The 11794-nt window shown below is 41.7% G+C and overlaps 2 protein-coding genes across 2 annotated transcripts; both read right to left on the bottom strand.

Annotated features, from left to right (window-relative positions):
- Nucleotides 1-311: 311 nt before the first annotated feature.
- Nucleotides 312-4418, bottom strand: LOC4343478 (cysteine-rich receptor-like protein kinase 6). The gene is made up of 7 exons (XM_015791345.3): nucleotides 3556-4418; nucleotides 2203-2337; nucleotides 1885-2018; nucleotides 1588-1798; nucleotides 1132-1369; nucleotides 906-1056; nucleotides 312-809 (listed from the first exon to the last, which is right to left on the bottom strand). The coding sequence occupies exons 1-7, from the start codon at nucleotides 4367-4369 to the stop codon at nucleotides 471-473; spliced, it is 2022 nt and encodes a 673-aa protein (XP_015646831.1). The 5' UTR covers nucleotides 4370-4418; the 3' UTR covers nucleotides 312-470.
- Nucleotides 4419-7722: 3304 nt separating this feature from the next.
- LOC4343477 (cysteine-rich receptor-like protein kinase 6) lies at nucleotides 7723-11688 on the bottom strand. Its single transcript, XM_015791343.3, has 7 exons — nucleotides 10833-11688; nucleotides 9590-9724; nucleotides 9302-9435; nucleotides 9010-9220; nucleotides 8693-8930; nucleotides 8465-8615; nucleotides 7723-8362 (listed from the first exon to the last, which is right to left on the bottom strand). Exons 1-7 carry the CDS (start codon nucleotides 11653-11655, stop codon nucleotides 8015-8017), a joined length of 2040 nt encoding a protein of 679 aa, XP_015646829.1. The 5' UTR covers nucleotides 11656-11688; the 3' UTR covers nucleotides 7723-8014.
- Nucleotides 11689-11794: the final 106 nt, after the last annotated feature.

The raw sequence follows: 11794 nt of genomic DNA, 5'->3' as shown, positions 1-11794 counted from the left end.
CACCAAAAATTGCAAGGCTAATTTTAGTTAAACTTCACTGCAATTTTGTTTATGTACTTGGGTTTACGTTACCTCAGTATTCTGTATTTACATTTTTGTATAGGTTCGTCATTTTGAAATTTATTGTATGGTTAGATTAATTTGTTCAACCTGTATAAAAAGAAACAATGAGAAAAGTTGTGGGAATGATGAGCATAGTTAGATCTCATCCAAAGGATAAGAAAAGTGGGAGGCATTGAAATTTCTGTCACTTGATGAATAGCCCTTTTCCAAATCGTAAACAAATGTGACGTGTACTAACAATTAACGAATAAACTAAAACATAATATATTGACTCAATCAATGGAGAAATGCATTCAGAATTCAGTAATACAAATTATCGAAGGCTTTCTCCCTGTAAGTTTGACAGATAGCAATCTGATTGTCCTTGCAATTGATTTTCCTATCTTTCATTCAGAAAATTGATTTATTTATCTTGGTTCAAGCTCTGTAACAGACACATCATTAACTGACATCATCCCAGACCTATGGGTCGGTTGGGAAGTTTGTGGGTATGATTCCGAGTATATATTTGAGTCTGTACCACTCTTGGGAATGAAAAATGATGGCTTGGATGGGGATTGAAGAGACACTGTGTTGCTGCTAAGCATGATATTCACTGTTGACATCATAGGTCGATCTGCTGGGTTATCTTGAACACACAGTAGCCCAATGTGAATACACTTGAGCATCTGGTCTCGAGGAGCATGGCTTGTAAGAGAGGGATCCATCATCTCCAAAATTGTTCCCATGGTCCAGTGCTCCCATACCTGCATCATATTGGCAAAGATGATTCAGAATTTTTGTAACAAGTTAGGAGATCATTCTGATTAGCTTTGTAGAATAGTCCAGGAAAAAGGACTTACACGGCTTAGGAGATCATATGATTGATCAAAGCTATATGAACCACTGCTTCTTCTTCCTGTCACAATTTCTATCATCAATATGCCAAAGCTAAAGACGTCTGATTTTACAGAATAGTGGCCACGCATCGCGTACTCTGGTGCCATATATCCACTGCAGTAAGAGAATAAAGTTACTCATGCCAGCATACTATTTGTATCTGATTGGGTTAGTTTAGACAATACTTACTATGTTCCTACCACACGGCTTGTGACTTCCCTTGTTTGATCACCCTCAAATAGTCTTGCCAAGCCAAAGTCTGAAATCTTAGGGTTATAATCGGAGTCTAATAAAACATTGCTTGCTTTGAGGTCTCGGTGAATTATTCTCAGTTGAGAATCTTCATGAAGATACTGTAATGCGCGAGCAATTCCATTTATTATCCTAAATCTTTTTCCCCAGTCTAACTCCTTCCTTTTCTCAAGATCTGTCAATTGAACAAGAAATGTCTTAGTAAACTACAGTTTTACCACTAATATATATTCATGATGACAAGGGCATGTGAATTCCAAGTGTTTGGCTTGGGTTGAAGACCTGATTCAAGAAGGTTGGGGGGGGGGGGTGTAAAGAAACACATTTTGGAAAGGAAATGTACAGTTCAGATCTAGTAGTGCTTGTGCAATTGTTGAATTCTGAGAATAGTACCAAATAGAATGGTGTCGATACTTCTATTGGGCATGTATTCATACACAAGCAATTTCTCATGTTCTTGCAAGCAGACACCAACAAGCCTAACAAGATTCTTCTGCTGAAGTTTAGCAACCAAAACAAGCTCATTTTTTAGCTCTTCTATTCCTTGTCCTGAACTCATAGAGAGCCTCTTTACAGCTATCTCTTCACCACTAGGAAGGACGCCCTGCATAAGTGCAAGCACTCGCTTATTGAAGCTGTACATAGTTATGCACTATATAAAGTGAATGATATATATGATTGCATTGGCACCTTATAAACTGAACCAAATCCTCCTTCACCAATCCTATTGCTCTCAGAAAAGTTACCCGTTGCAGCACGCAGTGTTGATAGATCGATAAAAAGTGAATCCGTGCTTTCAATGTCCTCCGCCATTTGAATTGAATCTATCAAAAGAGGGCAACAACATTATGATGCAATGTAACTGAAATATTAACTTTTCCTGAAATATAACGTCGACATTTCCAACTATGAAACCCTTTTTTCATTTCTAGGGAATAAAAGAATTCAAATAATCAAAGGGAATCACTGTTTCCCTCTCACTATAATCAAAATTGTTGGTGAACTTACATGAAGATTGCTGTTTTGACCTTGATCTTTTTCTCCACCTCTGAACAGAAAGACAAATGACAACCGTAGCCAACAATATAACAACTAGGGGCAATGCAATGGCTAGAGCTGTGCCACTTTTATTTTTCTTTCTTCCTGCAGGCAAGTGATTTCAGCTTCAGACAGATAAAACTTGTTTTTGTTGCGAAGACAGACATATAGAAGTATAGAACTTAACAAGACTAATTCATAACCTAAATATGATGACACATATCCACTATAATTAAGGTTTCTGTTCAAAAAGGTACATGCTACGAAGTCACACCAGAAACTTATTTAGTGCAGGTCAACACTTTGACCTATACAGCACACCGCAAAGCTAGTAAAGTCAAGCAATTTTCAATATATTATAAACGACTATTTTTTACTGTTAAAAAAGGTATTTTAGAATATGGTTTCATCTTCTCGTGTCTTTTCCTAATTAAACGGGAAAACATGGAGGAAACCAAAATCATTGTTGAACTTTACATGTAAAGCACATACATACAAGTTGCATAATGGAAGTGCAGTTAATTACCAACACTACATTGGAATAAATGTGTGAACTGACCAAGTAATCAGGCTCAATTGGAAAAGACACGAGAAGATGAAACCATATTCACCTAGCTCTGGCGCTGGAGTGATCAGATCTACAATTCTTTTTATTATTACTGGTGGTATCCACAAATCTCGGCAAAGTAGACAACCAGGATAATTGAATACAAATAAAAATATGAAAGATTGTGGGGAAATTTATGGAAAGTGACGGAGACGTGATCAAGTGATAAGGAAAAGTACTTCTAAAAGTATTCCTGAAAACATCATACTAGTATTATTTATTGGTAAATAAATGCATTGCAGTTGGAAATGTTGAGTAAGACGTGCTTTTCGCCGTTTCTGGTCAAGAATCCGATAGAAACAGGACTAAAGAAATGTCAAGATCAACCCAAAAAAGGAAGAAAAGTGTACAGGGTTATAATATGTGATAGCTACCAGCGTACCAGGCTCCTTTGACCAGTAATCCCCATGCAACCAGTTGCCATGATTGAGATATTTTTATATTTCCCCACATTTTTATTTTGTTATTTTTGCAATTCAACAGTACTGCAAAGCAAACCACAATTCTTAACGCGGTAACATTTTTTACCTAAACAGCAGAAACAATTTGAAGACATAGTACAAGTTTGTTTAGAGTTTTCTTCTTCAATAGTCGTTTGGTTGTCTTCATTTTGTCAAAATTGATGGAAAATTAATTATGAGCAGATGTTGTCGCGCTAATTAAATACCAAGATAAATTACTGCAAAAGAAGTGGATCCCCTTTGTCTGCAACACACCTCCGGTTGGCGCCGTCGGCGTCGAGTTCGCCGGCGCCGGGAGCCGCAGCATCGAGCCTCCGGCGAAGAAAGGACCCACCTCGTACCTGAAATTGCAGCGCATCCCGATAGCCCTCCCGCCCTTCCTCCGGCTGAGGTACCGAGGGATCAGCGCGATTATGCGCCCGAGGCAGCTCCGGCAGTCGTCCGGCGACATGTCCGGCGTGCACTGGGACAGCCCGTAGATGGTCGGAGTAGCGGCGGCGGCATCGAAGGCCTCCTCCCCCGTGGCGAACCGCCTGGACGAGTTCTCCGCCGCGTAGCTGCTGGTGGCGTTGAGGAGGGTGGCGACGGCGGCGTCGAACACCTCCGCCGGCGCGCTCGCGTTCTGCGTGTTCATCAGGAACCTGGGGCTCCCGTCGTCGTCGGCGGCGGCGGCGAGGATGTTCCTGTTGGAGAAGGCGAGGTAGCAGAGGTCGTAGACGATGAACGCGTCCTTGTCGTAGGGGCACAGCTGCTGCGCGTCCTGGAACGCCGTGGCGACGCAGGACTCGCAGGCGGTGGCGTTGGCGACGTCGCCGCGGCAGAGCGCGAGCGCGTAGACGATGTCCGGGACGGCGCCGAGGCTGTCCTTGGCGAAGAGCGTCCGGGACGCGGAGGCGTTCTTGGGGAGGGTGGCGGAGAGCCCGGCGAGGTTGGACTGGTAGGTGCCGTTCGCCGAGTAGTTGCCGCCCTGCCCGCAGAACTGCCACGGCTGGGCCGCCGCCACCGGAGCGAGGAGGAGCGCCGCGGCGAGGCGGCAGAGGAGGACGCGGTGGCGCGCAAAGGTGGCCATGGCTGCGGACTGCGGAGATGCTCTCCGTCAAGCTAAGTACTGTCGCTTCGTTTGACCGGGTGCGGGCTGTGACTGACGTATAGGACCCCTACTGCTCTCAAGGTGATGAAGCTGCAGAGACAAAATTGAAGAAGAAATTGAAGTGATGTGACTTGTCTCTTGTTTGACCTCGGACTTCTTCATCAGCTCAGCAAACAAAGAAAATTCAGGATCTGTTTAGATCCACTAAAATAGTAATTTTTTTTTGTCGGTTTGGACAATATTTTAGCAAAATAGATCTAAACACTAGTAGTAAAAAGTAGACAAATTGACATTTATCATTTGGGAGTCCAGAGCAGCAAATTTGGCAAAAAAGCGTTGGGCCCCATGCGGGACGCGCACTGCCCCTCACTCGCTCTCTCTCTCTCATCCGCTCCCAAAAATTTCCCTATCCGCTCGCTCTCTCACCCTTGCTCCGCTCGCGCCGCCGCTCATGCCGGCTCTGCCTCCGCTGATCTCACCCGTCGCTGCCACCACTCATGCCCGCATCCGCCTCCACCTCCGCCGAACTCGTCCGCCGCACCAGTCCAAGACCTAGCCGGAGATGGACGGCGACGGCTCCGGCACGAGGGACTTCATGTCGCAGGCCGATTCACTTTCCCCCGCCGGCGGGTAAGACCCTTTCACCAACTTCCCGTACCACTTTATTAGATCCGACAACGGTAGTGCTTCAGGATAGGCATGGCCCCCCTCGACGTCAACTCCGACGATGATGGGTGGCCGGGAATGGAAAGCTACAAGGGCCTCCTTCGCTCCGGCACAAACACTAGCAGCAGCAAGAGAGATTGCTAGAGTGCAGAGACAACAGCAATTAATAAGGTGCCATTAATATGGACAAATCAGTTTTTAATGGTAAAATGAAAATACTTTACCATACATCTAAACACCAACTTGTAAAATTGCAATGTCAAATTTTTTGCTATCAAAACTTTTGACAAAAAAAAATTACCGCATCAAATTGATTTTAAGAGGCCCTCAGAGAAAAATGTTCTTAGGTGAGGGTTAGGAACCCTTACCTCCCATACGGAAAACAGAGTGATGGATTAGTGCACGATTAATTAAGTATTAGCTAAAAAAAATTTAAAAATGGGTTATTATGATTTTTTTAAACCAACTTTCCTATAGAAATTTTTTGCAAAAAATACACTGTTTAGACATTTAAGAAGCGTGCGCACGGAAAACGAGGGAGGAGATGATAGGAACCAGAAGAGCCGAACTCTAGTAACTTGCGACCAAATTCGTACAAAAAGCGGACGGTGAAAACCAATCGATTTTATCATGTAGGGAAACGTGCTCCATCTTTTTAATTTTTCCCCCGAACCTGCAAAAAAGTTACGTATCATTATAGGCTTGTTTAAATTGATGGTATTTTAAACTATATCATTATTTGATAAAATTAATAATTATGTAGCTATATGTAGTTTGCTATCTAATTTTGGTAATGTCCATAGAATTTTGATAATATTATGGCCTTGTTTAGTTCGTGGTAGGAAAAGTTTTGGTATGTCATATCGGATATACGGATACATATTTTAAGTATTAAATGTAGACTAATAACAAAACAGATTACAGATTCTGCCTGTGAACTACGAGATGAATTTATTAAGCCTAATTAATCCGTCATTAGTAAATTTACTGTAGCACTACATTGTCAAATCATGAAACAATTAGGCTTAAAAGATTCGTCTCGCAATTTACACGCAATCTGTATAATTAGTTTTATTTTTTTTGTCTATATTTAATACTCTATGTATGTGTCCAAATATTCGATGTGATAAAGGTGAAAAGTTTTTCCCTAGGAACTAAATAGGGCCTATACTGAGCACATCCTAGTAGAACTTGGCAATGTTGCCGATTTACCAAAATTTTAACATTATCAAATTCCGAAAAGGTTCATTTTATTATCAAACTGAACAGACCTATATTTAGAAGAAAAAAAAGTACTTCCTCCGTTTTAGGTCACAAGACGTTTTGATTTGGTCAAAGTCAAACTGCTTTAAGTTTGACCAAATTTCTAGTAACATTTTTAACTCAAGATAAATTTATTATGAAAATTTATTCAATTATTGATTTGATGAAACTAATTTAGTATTATAAATATTATTATATTTGTTTATAAACTTAGTCAAACTTGAAACAATTTGACGTTGATCAAAGTCAAAACGTCTTATAACCTGAAACGGAGGGAGTACCCGTACAAGCCCTTAAGAGCAAGTTTAATAGTATAGCCCACTACGAGCTCCAAATCATCTATAGCTAATGTAATAGTCAATTCATACAATAGTTGCTTACTATACTATTAATATCTGGTTCATCTGTCATACACATATTACGTCTTAGAGTCCGTGCTGCAGCTGGCTACAGATCTGTAGCCCGCTTCTTTTTTCTCTCTTTCTTTATCTTTTTATAATATGTTTATAGCTGGTTTATAGCCTGCTATTTACCTACTCTAAGGAGAGAAGGATCCAGGAGGCTAGCGCTTCGTCCCTAATGGCTGCACATGGGCACTGTTTGGTATGTGTTTGTGCCATGCGGGTAGCATCTTCTGTTTTGGTCAGAAAGATTGGTTGGTAATTGCTAAAGTCGGTTCTAGTGGATACAACCAATTGTGTTCATTTTATTCGGACATGGCACATAATACTAGTGATTAATTCAGGGTGAAAATCCTGATGTAGTTTATCTCGATTTGGCAAATTCGGTGCTGGTTTGTCACTTTTTTTTTTGTTGACGGTATCATCTCAGTCTTTTTTTCGATGGCAGATGTAAGCAAGCGTTGGGTCCTTCCTCAAAACGTTGTTTTGGAGTAGATATATAAAACTTTATGGTTTTGTCTTGGCTTGTCTTGACTGTATATATTTTGGATGTGACTAACCATATATTTTTGTAATGCCATTTTCAATGGAAGATATTATTTTTATATTTCCAAAAGTTCCACATAAGCAAAAAGGTATATAGTTGATTAAAATAGCTCATACAATTTATTGTTTTGTTTTTCTTGTTTCATAGACAATACATACAAGATACAAGTTGTATTAAAAACAATGTCGACATGGTTTTATCATCTGACCATTTCATTAATTTCTTGCCACATCATAAATAATATTGACATGACACCCCGTTTAATGAGAATGAAACTCATATTGGGATTGGCCTAAATTGTTATAAGATAACATAATATATTTATGTTTGTCTTAGGTTTTTTTTTCTAAGTTGTGTACATGCCTGGTTGATGCAGAGGTCGTGTGTAATTTCAGTCTTACCACTATCTGAAGAAATTGAAAAGCTAGATTTATTCGCAGTATGCCACCTTAGCATCAGTAAAAGGTTTGCAACAAATTTTTATTTTGTGTGTATAGCTTCTACATAAATTTTTGTCACTGGATGTGCAACCAACCAATTTTCAAACTATAAAATAAACAAGGGTGGCTTGTACGAACAAACAAAACCAACCAAAATATTGACTCAGCCAATGGAGAAATGCACTCAGAATTCAATGCTTCTCCTACAAGTTTATGGCCTTCTCCCTGAAGTTTGTTTCTTAAAAGTAACAATTCAATTACCGTTGTCACTGATTTTCTTATCTTAAATTCGAAGGATTTGGTTTCCTTATCTTGGTTCAAGCTCTGTAATTGACACATCATTAACTGACATCCCTCCCGACCTACCGGTCGAGGCAGTCGATTGGGAAGTTAGTGGGTGTGATTCCGAGTATATATTTGAGTCTGTGTCACTTTTGGGAATGAAAAATGATGGCTTGGATGGAGATTGAAGAGACACTGTGCTGCTGCTAAGCATGACATTCACTGTTGACATCATAGGTCTATCTGCTGGGTTATCTTGAACACACAGTAGCCCAATGTGAATACACTTGAGCATCTGGTCTCGAGGAGCATGGCTTGTAAGAGAGGGATCCATCATCTCCAAAATTGTTCCCATGGTCCAGTGCTCCCATACCTGCATCATATATTCATATTGGCAAAGATGATTCAGATTTTTGCAAGAAGAAGTAAGCTACTTAAATTTGTAGAAGAGTCCAGGAAATGAGCAAGGACTCACAAGACTTAGGAGATCGTTTGATTGATCAAAGCTGAGTGAACCACTGCTTCTCCTTCCTGTCACAATTTCTATCATCAATATGCCAAAGCTAAAGACATCTGACTTTACAGAATAGTGCCCACGCATCGCATATTCTGGCGCCATATATCCGCTGCAGTAAGAGAATAAAATTACTCATGCTGACATACTATATTTGTATCTGATTGGGTTAATATGGACAATACTTACTACGTTCCGACAACATGGCGTGTGATCTCCCTTGTTTGATCACCCCCAAATAGCCTTGCCAAACCAAAATCCGAAATCTTAGGAGTATAGTCGGAGTCCAATAGAACATTGCTTGCTTTGAGGTCCCGGTGAATTATTCTCAGCTGAGAATCTTCTTGAAGATATTGTAATCCTCGAGCAATTCCGTTTATTATCCTAAATCTTTTTCCCCAGTCTAGTTCCCTCCTTTTGTCAAGATCTGCCAGTTGAACAAGAAATACCATTAGTAAACCACAGTTTTACCAGTAATTTGTTGAATTCTGAGTAGAGAATAGTACCAAATAGAATGGTGTCGATACTTCTATTGGGCATGTATTCATACACAAGCAATTTCTCATGTTCTTGCAAGCAAACACCAACAAGCCTAACAAGATTCTTGTGCTGAAGTTTGGCGACCAAAACAAGCTCATTCTTTAGCTCTTCTATTCCTTGTCCTGAACTCATAGAGAGCCTCTTTACAGCTATCTCTTCACCATTAGGAAGGACACCCTGCATATAAGTGTAGGCACTCACTTATTGAAGCAGAACGCGAACATAATTACATGAAGTGAGAGATATATATGATTGTACCTTATAAACCGAACCAAATCCTCCTTCACCAAGCCTATTTGTCTCGGAAAAGTTACCTGTCGCAGCACGCAGCGTTGATAGATCGATAAAAAGTGAATCTACGCTTTCAATGTCCTCCCCCATTTGCATTGAATCTATCAAAAGAGGGCAACAAAATTTTGATGCGATGTAACTGAAATAAATGTGACGTCATTTCCAACTAAAAATTGTAGGGAAGAATAAAATTCGAATTGTCAAAGGGAATCACTATTTCCCTATAATAATAATCAAAATTGTTACTGAACTTACATGAATGTTGCTGTTTTGACCTTGATCTTTTTCTCCGCCTCTGAACAGAAAAACAAATGGCAACCATAGCCAGCAATACAACAACTAGGGGCAGTGCAATGGCTAGAGCTGTTCCACTTTTATTTTTCTTTCTTTCTGCAAGCAAGTGATTTCAATTTCAGACAGATATGAACTTAACGAGACTAATTCATAACCTAAATATGATGATACATTTCCACTATAATTAAGTTTCTGTTCAAAAAGGTACATGCTACAGTTCAACACTTTTCAGTTTTTGACCTGTACAGCACATCGCAAACTTTTCAATATATTATACAGGGCTTTCTTCACTGTAAAAAAATGGCATTTTAGAATATGGTTTCATCTTCTCATGTTTTTTCCTACTTAAATGGCAATACATGGAGGAAACCAAAATCGTTGTTGAACTTTACATGTTTAAGGCACATATATATTGCATAATGGAAATGCAGTTATTACCAATTCTACATGGAATAAATGTGTGAAGAAACAGGACAACAGAAATGTCAGATCTATCCAAAAAAGGGCAAAAAGAGCACAGGGTTATCTATATTAATATGTCATAGCAACCAGATTTCTCTGACCAATGTTCAGTAATCCCCATGCAACCAATTTCCCTGATAAAGACATTTTTGTCTTTACCTAAAAAATTTGCAATTCAGCCCTACTGCAGAGCAGCCACAATTCTTAACGCAGTAGCATTTCTAACCTAGACAGCACAAAACAATTTAAAGACATGCAAATTAGTTTAGGGGTTCTTTCTTCCTTTTTCTTCGAACTGATTGTAAGTTTCTCTCTTTCTCTACTCAAAACTACTACTATATTGGTATCTTCGGTAAATTTTTTTTCCTAGTTTTCTCAAAATTGATGGAAAACTAATTATGAGGAGTTGTTATTGTGCTAAATACCAACACCCCATCTGTTTTAAATTACTCATCGTTCTAGCTTTATTTTAAGTTAAACATTTATCTTTCACCATTAACTTTTAGAAATTCATATAATTTAACATGTGAATTATATATATTATGAAAGTATTTCTCATGGTAAATCTTAAAAACATAAATAGTGTGATGTTAAACTATATGATTTTCTACACATCGATGCTTAAATATACAAATTTTTGACTAACAACAAAGGTAAAACGACAAGTAATTTGAAAAATGGAGGGAGTGCTATAAATTTACTCCAAACGAAACTGATTTTTGACCGCAAATCTGCAACTCACCTCCGGTGTGCGCCGGTGGGGTCATGTTTGCTGGTCCAGGTGCAGGCGGAGGCGCCGCCGGCGCCGCCGGCGCCGGGAGCCGCAGCATCGAGCCTCCGGCGAAGAAAGGATACACCTCGTACCTGTAGTTGCAGCGCGTCCCGATAACCCTCGCGCCCCTCTTCCGGCCGAAGTACTGAGGTATCAACGCGATTATGCCCCCGAGGCAGCTCCGGCAGTCGTCCGGCGACATGTCCGGCGTGCACTGGGACAGCCCGTAGATGGTGGGGTCGGCGGCATCGAAGGCCTCCTCCCCCGTGGCGAACCGCCTGGACGAGTTCGCCGCCGCGTAGCCGCTGGTGGCGTTGAGGAGGGTGGCGGCGGCGGCGTCGAACACCTCCGCCGTCGCGCTCGCGTTCTGCGCGTTCATGAGCATCATGGGGCTCCCGTTGTCCGTGGCGGAGGCGAGGAGGTTGCGGTTGGTGAAGCGGAGGTAGCAGAGGTCGTAGACGATGAACACGTCCTTGTTGTAGGGGCACAGCTGCTGGCCCCCCTGGAAGGCGTTGTCGACGCAGGACTCGCAGGCGGAGGCGTTGGCGTCGCCGCGGCAGAGCGCGAGCGCGTAGACGATGTCCGGGACGGTGCCGAGGCTACCGGCCGCGAAGAGGGCGGCGGAGGCGTTCTTGGGGAGGGTGGCGGAGAGCTGGCGGAGGTTGGACTGGTACGCGCTGTTCGCCGAGAAGTTGCCGCTCTGCCCGCAGAACTGCCACGGCTGGGCCGCCGCCATCGGCGCGACGAGGAGGAGCGCGGCGGCGAGGAGGCAGCGTACGCGGTGGCGCGCCATGACCGCGGAGACCCGTCGTCACTCGTCACCTGTGGGTTGGAGAAAAGTTGTCCCGCAAGCTATGTAACGTGCGGCTTTAGTTTGACCAATTGACCGTGTGGTGCTGGCTGAGAATGACAGGTGGGGCCCAGCTTCTCGG

Source organism: Oryza sativa, chromosome 7 (genome assembly GCF_034140825.1).
Source record: "Oryza sativa Japonica Group chromosome 7, ASM3414082v1".
In the NCBI taxonomy this organism is placed as follows: domain Eukaryota; kingdom Viridiplantae; phylum Streptophyta; class Magnoliopsida; order Poales; family Poaceae; genus Oryza; species Oryza sativa.
Note: the sequence above shows the minus strand (reverse complement) of the source record. Positions and strands in the feature narration are given on the sequence as shown.